Here is a 13,449-nt window from a genome sequence, read left to right on the forward strand (position 1 = left end):
GTGGGTTTGTCAGGAATGACTGAAGCCTAATAAATACCTGAATGATAAATCAAACCAAACATTATTTAAAGTGCATTTCACTACTATAAACAACATACATCATTGGTCCAAACATCCAACACACTTCATAGATGAGGGGAAAAAAAGAGAAAAAGATAAGTCCTTGGATAGGGACAGTACCAGGGTCTATCCAGGTACTGGCCTGCTCTGACCCTGTACAAGGCAACCATTTTGCATTAGTCCACACCCCTCCCTGCTGCCTTAGAAGGGGTGGCAGGTAGCCTCAAGGTTTGAGCGTTGGGCCAGTAACCAAATGGTTGCTTATTTGAAAACCTGAGCTGATAAGGTGAAAAATCTGTCGCTGTGCCCTTGAGCAACACACTTAGCCCTAATTGCTCTAGGGGCTCTGTACAATGGTGACCCTGGCTGTGACCCCACTTCCTGCAGGTCGCTCAGGGGAGTTGGAATATGCAAGAAACACATTTCCATTACACACTTGTAACAGGACAAATATAAACACCCCCAAAATTATTATTATTATAGAAGAGAGTGACTCAGCATGCCCCACAACACTGCTCTACTTCTCCTGACAGAGCTGAGCACACGATAAAGACCAAGTTTACTGTCAACTTTAAACAGTCTCTTGAGGCCAAGGGGAATGATTGAACTGAAACTGTGAGGCACATGACACCTACTCCATAAAGCCCTCTGAATTGTTTACAATGGAGAAATATGATACTTCTCTGCAAACATAGGAGACATTTAGATACGTGTGTGTGCATATAAATGTGTGCACAAGCCCGCTGCATTTATGTTTGCTATCAATCTGTCTGTGTTGTCTGTCTGTCTCTGCCTGCCTGTGCTTGCGTAAGCAGGGGCAACTTGCGTAATCAGATTAGGAGGGAGGAAGCCACTCTAGCAGAGATAATGTCCTGACTTCCCACGGCTGCAGCCTGTCTGCCTGTATCCCTCTTTGCCTCCCTCCCTGCCTGTTAGCGTGGCTGCTGCAGAGAGAGCACGGAGTATCACGTGACCAGCATTACATAAGGCCTGTGTGAATGAACAATGAGGAATGTCTGGGGCTTAAAAACATTCCAGCCCTCCCTCTTTCTCTCTTTCCCTCCCTCTCTTTCTTTCTCGACCCAGACTCGGTCATGCTGGGCCTCTGGAAGTGGGGCAGTAGGGAGAGAGAGGGGGGGTGGGGGTAGGGGTGGGGTGGGGGGGGGGGCACTGGAAATAAACTGCCGCTCTTTATTACATAGTTATTTTGTTCTGAAACACTGAAATTTAGAGGGGGAAATACTGAAGTATTAGCATTTAATGCTAAAAAGGGGAGACATTTTCTCTTAAGTACTTCATGACTTAACATACTGTAGCATTTCATGAATGTAAACCAGCTTGCTAGGCTAGATAATTTGCTTTCTGACCCGGATACTTCTCCAGATGATCACCAACTGTCACCTCTACAAATAACCACTTGACGTCTCTGCAGTTGTCCTCTGTGGTGTTTGGACTGTTCTGTCTCCCAGTAGATTATGAAACCTGAGGACACACTAGAATAGGTCTTTCTAGAAACCTCCAGGTTCACTTGTCATACTGATGAGCTGGATAATAATCTTCTTAACCCTGGTCTTTGAAGATATATTTATTTAATTATGATGAAAAGTGGATTTGTCTCTCAAAGAATATTAAGACTATACAAATAGTAATGTTTTTTTTTATTTTTTATTAATTTGCTGGAGTCCTGACCTCATATTATTTCTATGAAACACAAACTAATAGCAATGTGCATGTTTGTTGGTGTACTAGCACTCCTCGTTTTCAATGTATCTTTTTAAGTAGGGATCCACTCTGAGGTTTCTTATCTGTGTTGACGGGTCTATCCCAGATGAGCTTTTCACTACACCCACAATAACATCTGCTAAACACGTGTATGTGACCAATAGAATCTGATTTTGATTTGACAACTCTTCTGGATGGAAGCCTGAGATGGCACTCACACGGTTTACCATTACCCCCTGATCTACATACCATACAGAAATAAACCTGACCATGTATTCACTCACCCACTCCCTCACTCATGCTCAAACTCCTTACTTATTCACTCTCCTGCCAGCTTCTAGGCAGGCCAGGAGTGACTGAGCAACTGTCTTTATACAAAGAAAAGAAAGTTAGCCAAGAACAATCCATGTCAGGGGCTCCCGAGTGGCACAGCATCTCAGCGCTAGAGGCCTCGGTGCTAGAGGCGTCACTACATACCCTGGTTCGATTCCAGGCTGTATCACAACCTGCCGTGATCGGGAGTCCCATAGGGTGGTGCACAATTGGCCCAGCGTCGTTAGGGTTTGGCCGAGGTAGGCCGTCATTGAGAATTTGTTCTTAACTGACTTGGCTAGTTAAAGGTTACATAAAATGAATAAAAACATTAGATTGTTCCTGCCTGCCACACTCTTCCTTCCTGTGACAGCTACTGTTGGGACAAAGGGAGGGAAAGGTTTTGTGTGTGTGCGTGGTTATTGTGTTGTGATGTGACATTTCAGCAGTGGTTGGGCACCTGACGTGAAACCAGAAGTCATGCTGCTCGTTTGCCTTCCAGGAGGCATCCATAGACTGACTGCACACTGAAGAACCAATGCCACACCAGTAAAGGCTTCTTTGTGCTAATATGTAAAGAAGGAAGTTAGTAAGTTAGGGATGGTGAGGTTCCTCTCTGGGTTTTAGTCCTGAGTTACTGTGTAAGATGATTGACAAGACACAAGGTCATCTGTCCTATTCTATTCTGTCTAGTCTGTGATTTTGTTCAAACTTCCATTGTCAGGGGAGGGTCAGAGTGACAGAGAGGACAGAGGATAAGGAAGAAGAGTAGAAGATGAAGGAACAGGGAAGAGATAAGACAAGAGTTCAGAGAAGAGGATAGCAGGAAGAAGGAAACAAGAGGCTCGTTTTGGGTAAGAGAGGACAAAAGGCTGTAAGTGAAGAAAATGATTCAGTGGAGAGAGAAGGCAAAAGGAAGAGAGACGCGGAGGAGAGCTGCAATTCCAGTTAGTCTATGTGTGGCGCTGCCTGACGTGAATTAGGGAGAGAGAGAGAGAGAGTGGGAACGAGAGGGAGCGCTGTTATAAATAGCTGTTATATAACATCCCTTTGTTGATGCCAAGTGGCGGAACGGAAGGAGAGAAGGGAAAGCGCTGTGACCTTGTTTTTCAGAGCCCCCGCCTCGCCCTGCCACGCCTAAATCTCATTCCGCTTGGGGCTAGTCTCCATGGTTACAGACAGTCTCTCTGTTTACCCAACACTCCAGGGGGCCCCTGAGACTCCCCATCCCTCACTTCCCCCTCTCTCTCTCCCTCTCTCCCTCTCTCTCTCTCTCTCTCTCTCTCTCTCTCTCTCTCTCTCTCTCCTCTGCCCTCCTCCTCACCATCACTCCATTTTCTACTCCTCCACCACCATGTCTGTCTTAACATCCTCAACATCAATCTGTCGAGCGTCCGGTCTAAACACAGATGTCTTTTTAATACTCCTGCCAAAACAATGTACTTGTAGGAACACTATATCTCTCTATTCTACTAATGTCTTCTAATAATAGGGGGATGTTTTGACCACGCTGAAATGCAGAAGAAATAAAGACCATATTACTTCTACCATCATGTTGTTGCAAAGTGCATGGTTCGGCAACAACAAATGTGTACAGTGTGTGATGCATACAATGCAATCACACACAATGCAAACTTTGTTTTGAATCCCAGCAGATTGTGGTGAGGGAGACCCTTTAGGACCCTCTAGGATTTAGAAGAGCTCAGATCAACTCAGCTCTTCGAAAGGGTCTAAGCCTCTGAGTGAGTGAGATCCATCACAACCAAATTGTAGCGTGAACATTACCTCAGAAAACTCCACCAAAACCAATGTAACTCGACCCAGATGCCCAAATTCCACCAGGCCTGTTATGTATGGCAACACCACCAACTTTGAGTCCCATTTGCTCATAGATGGGGATGCCCTAGTGAGAGGAAGCATGTTAACAAAAGAGTGGAGAATGAATGGGGTTATTATATAAGAGAAATGTAGTTTGAGAGCGTTTGCGTATGCGTGACACAGAACATTTCACACTGTCCTTCAAAGCTGGTCTGTTTTGATGGAGACAGCTGACCAACATTTCAATACATTTTTATTTATTTATTTAACCTTTTATTTAACTAGGCAAGTCAGTTAAGAACAAATTCTTATTTACAATGACAGCCTACCCCGGCCAAACCCGGACGACGGCGGGGCAATTGTGTACCGCCCTACGGGACTCCTGCATCTCCCAACTGAGATGCAATTCCTTAGACCGGTGTGTGTGTTATGTAAGCTATCCAGGGTTAGAGGCAGGAGGGGAGGAGTAGGGGGGCTGTGAAGAGCTCTTGTCTCCGCTAGGATCAGTGTAATCGCTGTGTGTGTTATCCTGGCCAAGGCCCCACCGGTGAAGCCTACCCCCCCTCCTCCCTCACCCCCTCCTCAGGACCCAATGTCCCACCCACGCCTGTGCGAGAAAGAGAGATGGGAAGGAGAGGTATTTTTTAACGGTCTCTGGGAGAGATGAACGTGGAGAGAGACAGGTATGAACAATCCAACCCCCCCCCCACCCCCCCACACACACACACACACTTCTGTGGGTTGCCAGGTTGTGAGGTTCAGTTAATCCCCCCTCTCTGCCTCTGCACTATCCACTCTGTCATCAAGTTATTTATTGCACTGGATCTTGCTGGATAGCACGCACACTCTCCCCGCACCACCACCCCTACTCTCCTCCATCCCACACCCCTTCACCCTGACTGGTGGCAGAGGGTGTACGTGCGAGTGGTCTGGTGCACAGTGGTGGGGGCAGGAGTGGGTGGGGCCTGGGGGATTTGGAGTCTGCTGCCCAGGAGGCATAAGTACACAATGATGTCATTGTTGATTTGTAGTAGAGGAAGGTGTAGGGAGAAGTCACTGATTTTGGGTTTAAGCTGGGCAGATCTGTCATTGGAATACCTGATGACACAACATAATACTGTTTTTATTCAGACTGCATAATCCTTTGATAATGAGGAAAGACTGCTGGCTAGACACTAGTATGTTATCAGTTTCACTAAACTACAGATATACTTTTTGATAGTAAGTGAGCAAGGTACTATCCCATTAAATGTTGCCTTGGATACTTGGAAAATGCTATCTTTACAACCACACTGATTCGTTGTGACCTACATATTTGAGAAGACATTATTTCTGTGACTTATGACAATGTATGTGAGCAACATTGTAACATATTTTGCCCAAGCTTTTAAGCGGAGTTTATTAATGCTGCAGATTACTCCACGACTGTGTGTGTGCATTGTTGTAGGATTCCACATTCTCTGTGTGTGCTTGTGTACAGTATGGTGTGTCAGTGGGTTCACTTAGCTATCTCCTGTAGTATGAGACTCCCTTGTATTCAGAGAATTAAGGTAAGCAAACTCAGGGCTCTTTATCCAGGAGGAGTGGCATGTTTCATTCATTTCACATGTCTAACATTGTGTTACTGAACGCCCTCATGCCAGCAAGCGTTCCATACACATCTCTCTTTTTAAATATGACATAAAATGGAGTTTGTCCATTTTGTTTAAACTACAAATTATTTGTTTTTCAACCTTGCATGTCAACACGCACGCACGCATACACACATACACACACACACACACACACACACACGCCTAAACCAGCCCTAAAGCACACAACCACTACCCCAGTTTAAGACTTCACACCTAACCTAGAAAAAAAGCAAGTTATGCAACAAGCTTTTTAGAGCTAGCCTAGATACCAACTCTGATAACATTACCCCCCCTTCCTCAACCACTCGTTCACTCCGTCCCCATTTCTCCCTACCTCTCTTACTCCATTTCCCTTTCTCATTTAATCTTTTGTTAATCTCGCCCCTTTTCTTAACTCTTTTCTGCTCCCTTATTCCCTTCCTCTCTCCTTCTTTCCTCCCATCCTCCCTCTATCTGTGTAAGTAGGGTAGGCTTCTCCCTCTCGTGTCATATTCACCCTGAGCATTGGGCATGTTCTGCCACTGGGTCAGAGTCTCTCCTCCTCTCCCTCCAAGTAGACTGTGACCAGATAACAGCTCTTACCAACCCCCCCCCCCCCCCCCCCCCCCCGCTCCAGGGAAATAGGACAGCACAGATCTCATTGCAGTCAGGGGTTAGAATGTGCTCCCATTTAGCTTGAATATGACCCCCACAGAATAAAGAGTCCAAGTCCAAACTGTGGTCTCTCCACTGAGGTTCTGTAACCACATGAGATAATAATAATAATAATCCATTTATTTTATATTGCAATATTCATTACAAGAAGAATCTGTCGCTTTAAAAACAGAATAAATAAACAATTTAACCAAATATCTGTATGGATCTGGCAGTGTTTTGGCAATGGTCTTCCACAGCTTTAGATGACAGGCAGTTCAGAAAGGGTAGTATCTTGATGGCACAGTCAAAGCCTTAACAGGGTTTTTTCCTTCCCTTCTTTTGTGTTTGCTGAGGCTGACTGTGGTCATGGTGTAATGGTGTTTTGCATGCATGGGGCACACAGAGATCGAGACAAGAGTGAGAAAGAAAAAGAAAGAAAAAGAAAGAAAGAAAGAAAGAAAGAGAAGTCCCATCTTGAAACACGATGTTGTCAGACCAGGGATTTATCAGCTAGTTTTAGCCGTGGGACAACTTTTTCTTGAGCGGATGGTCGGAGGGCCGGAACATCATTACAAATAATTTGTAGACTACAGAATGACCGCAAAAAGCCTGAACATATAATATTTGACTAAACTCAAAAGTTTGGACATACCTACTCATAGTGAAGACATCACAACTATGAAATAATACATATAGAATCCTGTAATAACCCTTTGTTTTAAACAAATCAAAATATATTTGAGATTCTTCAAATATAAATATTGTCTATATGACAGCTTTGTGCACACTCTTGGCATTCTCTCAACCAGCTTCACCTGGAATGCTTTTCCAAAACTTTTTCATGTTTGTTCTTTCCTTATAACTAATTTCTGTGTTCTATTCATGTACTGTTCTATAAACAAATATGTGTTTGCAAGTGGCTGACTGTACAAATCCTCACTATCAGTAGTTGCAATTTGTCAGCACACCCAGACCTTGTTTTCAGAACAAACAAAATATATCTTAGTTTCAAGGTCTCAGTTTAGAGAGAAGAAACCTGGTGAGATATTGCTCAGTCACATGTTATGAATACTGATTGGTCTGTCACATGAATGAAACATCATGCAAATATAACTTGTCTGTGTATAGCCGTATATAAGACAACTGATTAATTTAAGATTAAATTAGTGTCCCTGTGTAAGAATTTCATTGACACACTCTTGAAGGAGTTCCCACATATGCTGAGCACTTGTTGGCTGCTTATCCTTCACTCTGCGGTCCAACTCATCCCTAACCATCTCAATTGGGTTGAGGACGGGTGATTGTGGAGGCCAGGTCATCTGATGCAGCACTCCATCACTCTCCTTCTTGGTCAAATACCCCACTTCACCATTTGGCAGTGTGACAGACAAATTTGGGTTGCCCGAATCAAACAAGTTGTCTAAATAGGCGACTTTAGGTCATCTCCATGGTAATATTCAGTGTTACAGTAACTACATACATTACCAGAATTGCCCTTGTAGCAGAAAGTCTATACGTTTATGATATGTACTTGGTGGTACTGTATACACAGTAGTGCAGACCTGTCTTATTTTGATCAATTTGAATTACCTGAACCTTTGTTTAGCGAAAGGGACATTTAGCAGATGCTTTTATCCAAAGCTGTCTTAGTTATCACATGTATTGTTGTCATGCAGGAATCGAACCCAGAACTGTGGTATTGCAAACACTATATGCTGCAAGTAACCAACTGAGCCATCAACAATAACGCCTAGTGTACTCAATTTGGTGAAGAAGGCTACACACAACAATACACAAGCATTCGCATGACGGAAATGAACGTTCCTTCCTTGTTATTTACAACAAAAGGTTACGTTACTTCCCAGTACCTTTACTTGGCTTCCTTTGTACTAGCGTTCCTTCTTCTGCCGTCTGACGGAGGACAAGAAGTCTGAGAAGTTTTTCCGGGTATTCTACGACCGGATGAAGCTGGCCCAGCTGGAGATCAAAGCCACTGTGACAGTCAACACCAGCGACCTCGGCAACAGAAAGAGGGACGACGACGCCCCCGACAAGGAAGTGCCCATCCGCAAGAAAGGTCAGAGGTCAACTTCTTTTATTGTCAGTTATTGCATTTTAAGAGAGTAGGATGAAGTTACCCCTAGACACTGATCTAAGGTTTGTTTTTCTCTGAACACTTTAGCAATAAATTCTAGCTGCCACAAAGAAGTCTTAATTTTATCCCCAGTACCTAGTTTGGTTCCTCTGTCCTCCCTGTGTCTCTGCAGCCAAAGACTCAGCGGTGGTGGTGACAGAGGAAGCGAGAGAGCAGCTGCTGGAGGCATCGTCGGCCACTAAGAAAGCCTTCAACTCGTACCGCCGTGAGGCTGACCCAGAGGACCACTTCTCGGCGGCAGACGGCACGCCCAGCACCGGGGACAAGAGCCAGGAAGATGGAGAGATGAGCTTCATCATTGTCATCATGCAGCCTATCCTGCGCTTCCTCCAGCTGCTCTGTGAGAACCACAACCGAGACCTGCAGGTCAGTTATTCAGCCAGCCCAACATCAGGGGAGCTAGCCCTCACAGCTAGCCTCTTAGCAGGACAAGTCATGTTCTATGGCAATAGTTATGAAGTTCACCGCTATGTCTTTAGTTCGCAGTGGTCGATTGTGTAAGTCGCTCTGGATAAGAATGTCTACTAAATGACCAAAATGTAAATGTTAGGACTTTCTGCGTTGTGTTCTATGAGCCATTTAATATGGCTGTGAATGAACATGAAGTGCGTAGTCAGTACATGATATGGGAGTCATGAGATCGATGGTTCTATTCACTAATGGAGGCCTGGTGGTCACGGCTCCAATCTAACTGTTAGCTCAACACGCTGATTACCCAGTGACTCATGGATAGATATTCTCTGTGTTTTAAGGAGTCAGGGTCATCCTGTCCTCATTTTGATGTTAACTGGAATGTTATTTAGTTCAGAGTCACACTTTCAATGCACATTTGCCTTTCAATACGTAATGTAATTTTTTCTGAATGAAATAAAAAATGTTATGTATAAAATGTGCAAACCGCTGTATTCTTACCCTCCCTTGGTCCCTCTCCAGAACTTTCTGCGGTGTCAGAACAATAAGAACAACTATAATCTGGTGTGTGAGACACTGCAGTTCCTGGACTGTATCTGTGGCAGCACCACAGGAGGCCTGGGTCTACTGGGCCTCTACATCAATGAGAAGAACGTGGCTCTCATCAATCAGACAGTGGAGAGCCTGACCGAGTACTGCCAAGGACCCTGCCACGAGAACCAGGTACTGGCCTTTAGAACCACAGCTATTTATGGGCTCTTGTCATTAGAACCAACTAACTGTGGGCCTTTGTCATTTTGTCATTAGAACTACAAACAGATACAGTGGGCCCATCCAGTAAGAACTAGCTACAAGCACATATGCATACCATATGAAGCAGTTATGGACTCCTATCCTGGGTCCACTTCTATTGTCATCCATACTACTAATACTGTCTATGGATAGGTTGAGAGGGCCCTGACATGGATAATTAGTGACCTAGTGTAGTCTATGCAGCGCGTTCATAAAATGGACTTTTATTGTTTCCTTGCAGAACTGCATCGCCACCCATGAGTCCAATGGCATTGACATCATCATCGCCCTGATCCTGAATGACATCAACCCACTGGGGAAGAAGAGGATGGACCTGGTGCTGGAACTCAAGGTGAGGCCTCCCTCTCAAAGGGTTTTGGTCACAAGTAGTGCGCTATATGGGGAATAGGGTGCCATTTTGGACATAGGCTGGGTCTCCACACTGGACCTAGTAGTAAAGCTACTTTACTCCCTACTCTAGTAGATACTCTATCCCGGAGTGGAACTTCACAAACAGTGTGCTGCTGCTTTTGAAACCTAGACAACTCATGAATCTCTCCTAAGCTAGCTCCTTTGGTGCCAAACCAAATATCTGCAGATTGCATTTTCCCTCTAAGCCTTGTGGATTCTGCCTGTTTTCTTTGGAAGGAGGAACAGAAACGGCTTAGAAAGATTTGATCTTCAACTTTATACGTATCTCATGACTATGACATAACTTTTACATGATAACAAACCATTATCTCAGTTATTTCTCTCTTTCTCTCTCTGTAGTGTTTTTAGTGTAATGAGGATGTCTTATTAAAGACAAAAGTTTTTTTAAAGTGTCTCTCTCTCTCTCAGAACAATGCCTCTAAATTGTTGTTGGCTATCATGGAGAGTCGCCATGACAGTGAGAATGCTGAGAGAATCCTGTACAACATGAGACCTAAGGAGCTGGTGAGCCCGTTTTCCCCCACCAAAAATCAAAATTGCACCCATAAGTCTCCTCACACAGGTATAGGGCGATGAAGGTAATGGTTGTCTGGGTGGTGGTGAGATCCTCAGGTGGATGTGATCAAGAAGGCCTACCTGCAGGGAGAGGTGGAGTTTGAGGATCCCGAAGAGGATGACGACAGCGGGGAGGAGGAGGAGCATGATGCTGCCTCCCCCAGGAACGTGGGCCACAACATCTACATCTTGGCCCACCAGGTAGAGGACAGGGCCTAGTTTACCATAATGACACATTTAGAAGCACATAGTTTTTTGAATAACCAACCATTTGATCCACAATTGATTGATATTACATTCAACTATTGGACCCAACCATTTGAGGCTATCACACAACAGTCAGATGCAGTTTTGACTGCTATACACCTCATGAGTAATTTGACCCCTTACTTGACTTCGACCACTGTAGTTGGCACGCCACAACAAGGAGCTGCAGGTGATGCTGAAACCAGGAGGGACCAACGGAGAGGGAGACGAGGCTCTGGAGTTCTACGCCAAACACACTGCTCAGATAGAGGTCAGTGACACCAGTCAAACACACTCACACAGTGTATTAATTGGATATCTTTAACTGTCATTGACAAAGAAAAAATGTTTTTGCCATAGGGAAGTGTTTCATAATACTGGTCCTGTTAGTGCTAGGGCAAAAAACAAAATATGCACCCCTTTGGGTCTCCAGGACCAGCATTGGGGAAACTGCCATAGAGGGATTTCAGTTCCTCTTAATCTGATGTGGTTTAATGGAAATACTCAAAAGCCTGGAGCTAAATTCCTCTGTCCAGCCACATGAGTGCTCTCCAACCAGGGACTAGGTGGCTGGTCCACTCCACACCCATACAGCTGACATTGACTGAGTGTGTTCCTGTGTGTGTCCTCCTCTCAGATTGTGCGTCATGACCGAACCATGGAGGAGATAGTGTTCCCTGTGCCCAACATCTGTGAGTTCCTGACCTGTGAGTCCAAACTGAGGGTGTACTACACCACTGAGAGGGACGAGCAGGGCAGCAAGATCAATGACTTCTTCCTTAGCGCAGAGGACCTCTTCAATGAGATGAACTGGCAGAAGAAACTAAGAGGTAGCTAGCTCTTCCAAATGGCTTCTCAGGACTCATTTCTATTACTCTACTTCCACTGAAATGTGACTGCCTTAACTATATGCAGTCAAAAGAAAACATTTAATAAGAAGTTATGCCAAAACTTTGCTGTAATTCCTAGTGATCTAATGATGTGACCCAGAGGAGCTGTCGCAGGGCTAGTATTAAGAGAGCCAGTGTCATCCTCTCACTGTTTTGACAGAAGTTAGTGTTTCACTTTTGGGTAATTCCATTTGAATTCAGTCACGTTTTGACAGCATCCCTTTTGATTTAAACATCATTTTACGTACATGTTTGCCCATGGAAGAAGTGGTCAGAAAGTGACTCAAAGTTGACACATTTTCCCCACCATACCATGAGACGTCTTCAACACTAGAAAAGATAAACAGTTGAGTTTGATATCATTTAAAATTCAAGTTTTAAACCTTTAAAGGGATACTTTGGGATTTTTGCAATCAGGCCCATTATCTACATCCCCAGAGTCAGATGAACTCGTGGATACCATTTTTATGCTATCCACTGGAAGTCTATGGGTATCAACTAGCATGATAGCAGATACCAATAGACTTCCAGCTAACGCTAGTTAGCATTGGCTCGCAAAACGACCTCCAACTTCCTTCATACTGGACACAGAGACATAAAAATGGTATCCACCAGTTCATCTGATACTGGAGAAGTAGATAAAGGGCCTCATTCTGTCTGTTCTAATATCTATATTTCTATGAGACTTCAATATGTTTCCTTTTTGAAGGATTGACAGCATATAATTTAAAACAACAAATATTCCCATTCAAGTCAAAATTATCTGATATGTGGACGGACCTCAACCATCTGTGTGGTTTGTGCCGTTCTGTGAAGGGAGTAGTACACAGCGTTGTACGATATCTTCAGTTTCTTGGCAATGTCTCACATGGAATAGCCTTCATTTCTCAGAACAAGAATAGACTGGTGAGTTTCAGAAGAAAGGTCTTTGTTTCTGGCCATTTTGAGTCTGTGATCAAACCCACAAATGCTGATGCTCCAGATACTCAACTAATTTAAAGAAGGCCAGTTTTATTGCTTCTTTAATCAGGACAACAGTTTTCAGCTGTGCTAACATAATTGCAAAAGGGTTTTCTATTGGACAATTAGCCTTTTAAAATGATAAACCTGGATTAGCTAACACAACATACGATTGGAACACAGGAGTGATGGTTGCTGATAATGGGCCTCTGTACACCTACGTAGATATTCCGTAAAAAAATCTGCCGTTTCCAGCTACAATAGTCATTAACAATGTCTGCACTGTATTTCTGATCAACTTTTTGTTATTTTAATGGACAAAAAATGTGCTTTTCTTTCAAAAATAAGGACATTTCTAAGTGACCCAAACTTTTGAATGGTAGTGTATATCTTATCCGTTTTTCATTTCCAGTGATGAAGACATGGATGTCTCATGGTATGGCGGGGTATGCACCTTTACCTCTTGAATGTTTTAGCGTTCAGGTCCAAAAGGTCACTTTCTGAGCAGTACTGCAATGGGCAAATATGGATGGAACTTTTTGTTCGATTCAAAGGGGTTGCGGTCAAAAAGTGATTGAATTCAAATGGATTTACCCTAATAGCTCTTCTTTCCACTGTCTGTCAGTGGGCTGTTGGGGAATTTCCACTGAGGTGTGAAACATCTGTAACTGTATGACTCACTACTAACAACACACACACACAAACACACACACCGAGCATCCACACAAGCACATGCCTAAACACTTTTTCCTCACTGTCAGACAAGCGAGAAAAGTCCCTCATCTATGTCTTCTTTTCCAATAAAACCAAACTGAATCAGAATAGT

The 13,449-nt window shown here is 43.9% G+C and overlaps 1 protein-coding gene across 4 annotated transcripts in view; it reads left to right on the forward strand.

Moving 5' to 3' along the window:
• Positions 1-13,449, forward strand: part of LOC110494246 (inositol 1,4,5-trisphosphate receptor type 1) — a 155,227-nt gene that overhangs the window by 116,000 nt on the left and 25,778 nt on the right. For all 4 annotated transcript variants that reach the window (XM_036950330.1, XM_036950331.1, XM_036950332.1 and 1 more), the window contains 8 exons: positions 8,076-8,259; positions 8,450-8,703; positions 9,271-9,471; positions 9,782-9,892; positions 10,381-10,476; positions 10,585-10,728; positions 10,937-11,044; positions 11,411-11,603. In XM_036950330.1, the coding sequence (XP_036806225.1) occupies positions 8,076-8,259; positions 8,450-8,703; positions 9,271-9,471; positions 9,782-9,892; positions 10,381-10,476; positions 10,585-10,728; positions 10,937-11,044; positions 11,411-11,603 (1,291 nt within the window). The remainder of the gene's footprint in view (positions 1-8,075; positions 8,260-8,449; positions 8,704-9,270; positions 9,472-9,781; positions 9,893-10,380; positions 10,477-10,584; positions 10,729-10,936; positions 11,045-11,410; positions 11,604-13,449) is intronic.

The sequence above is a fragment of the Oncorhynchus mykiss genome, chromosome 17, assembly GCF_013265735.2.
Source record: "Oncorhynchus mykiss isolate Arlee chromosome 17, USDA_OmykA_1.1, whole genome shotgun sequence".
In the NCBI taxonomy this organism is placed as follows: Eukaryota; Metazoa; Chordata; class Actinopteri; order Salmoniformes; family Salmonidae; genus Oncorhynchus; species Oncorhynchus mykiss.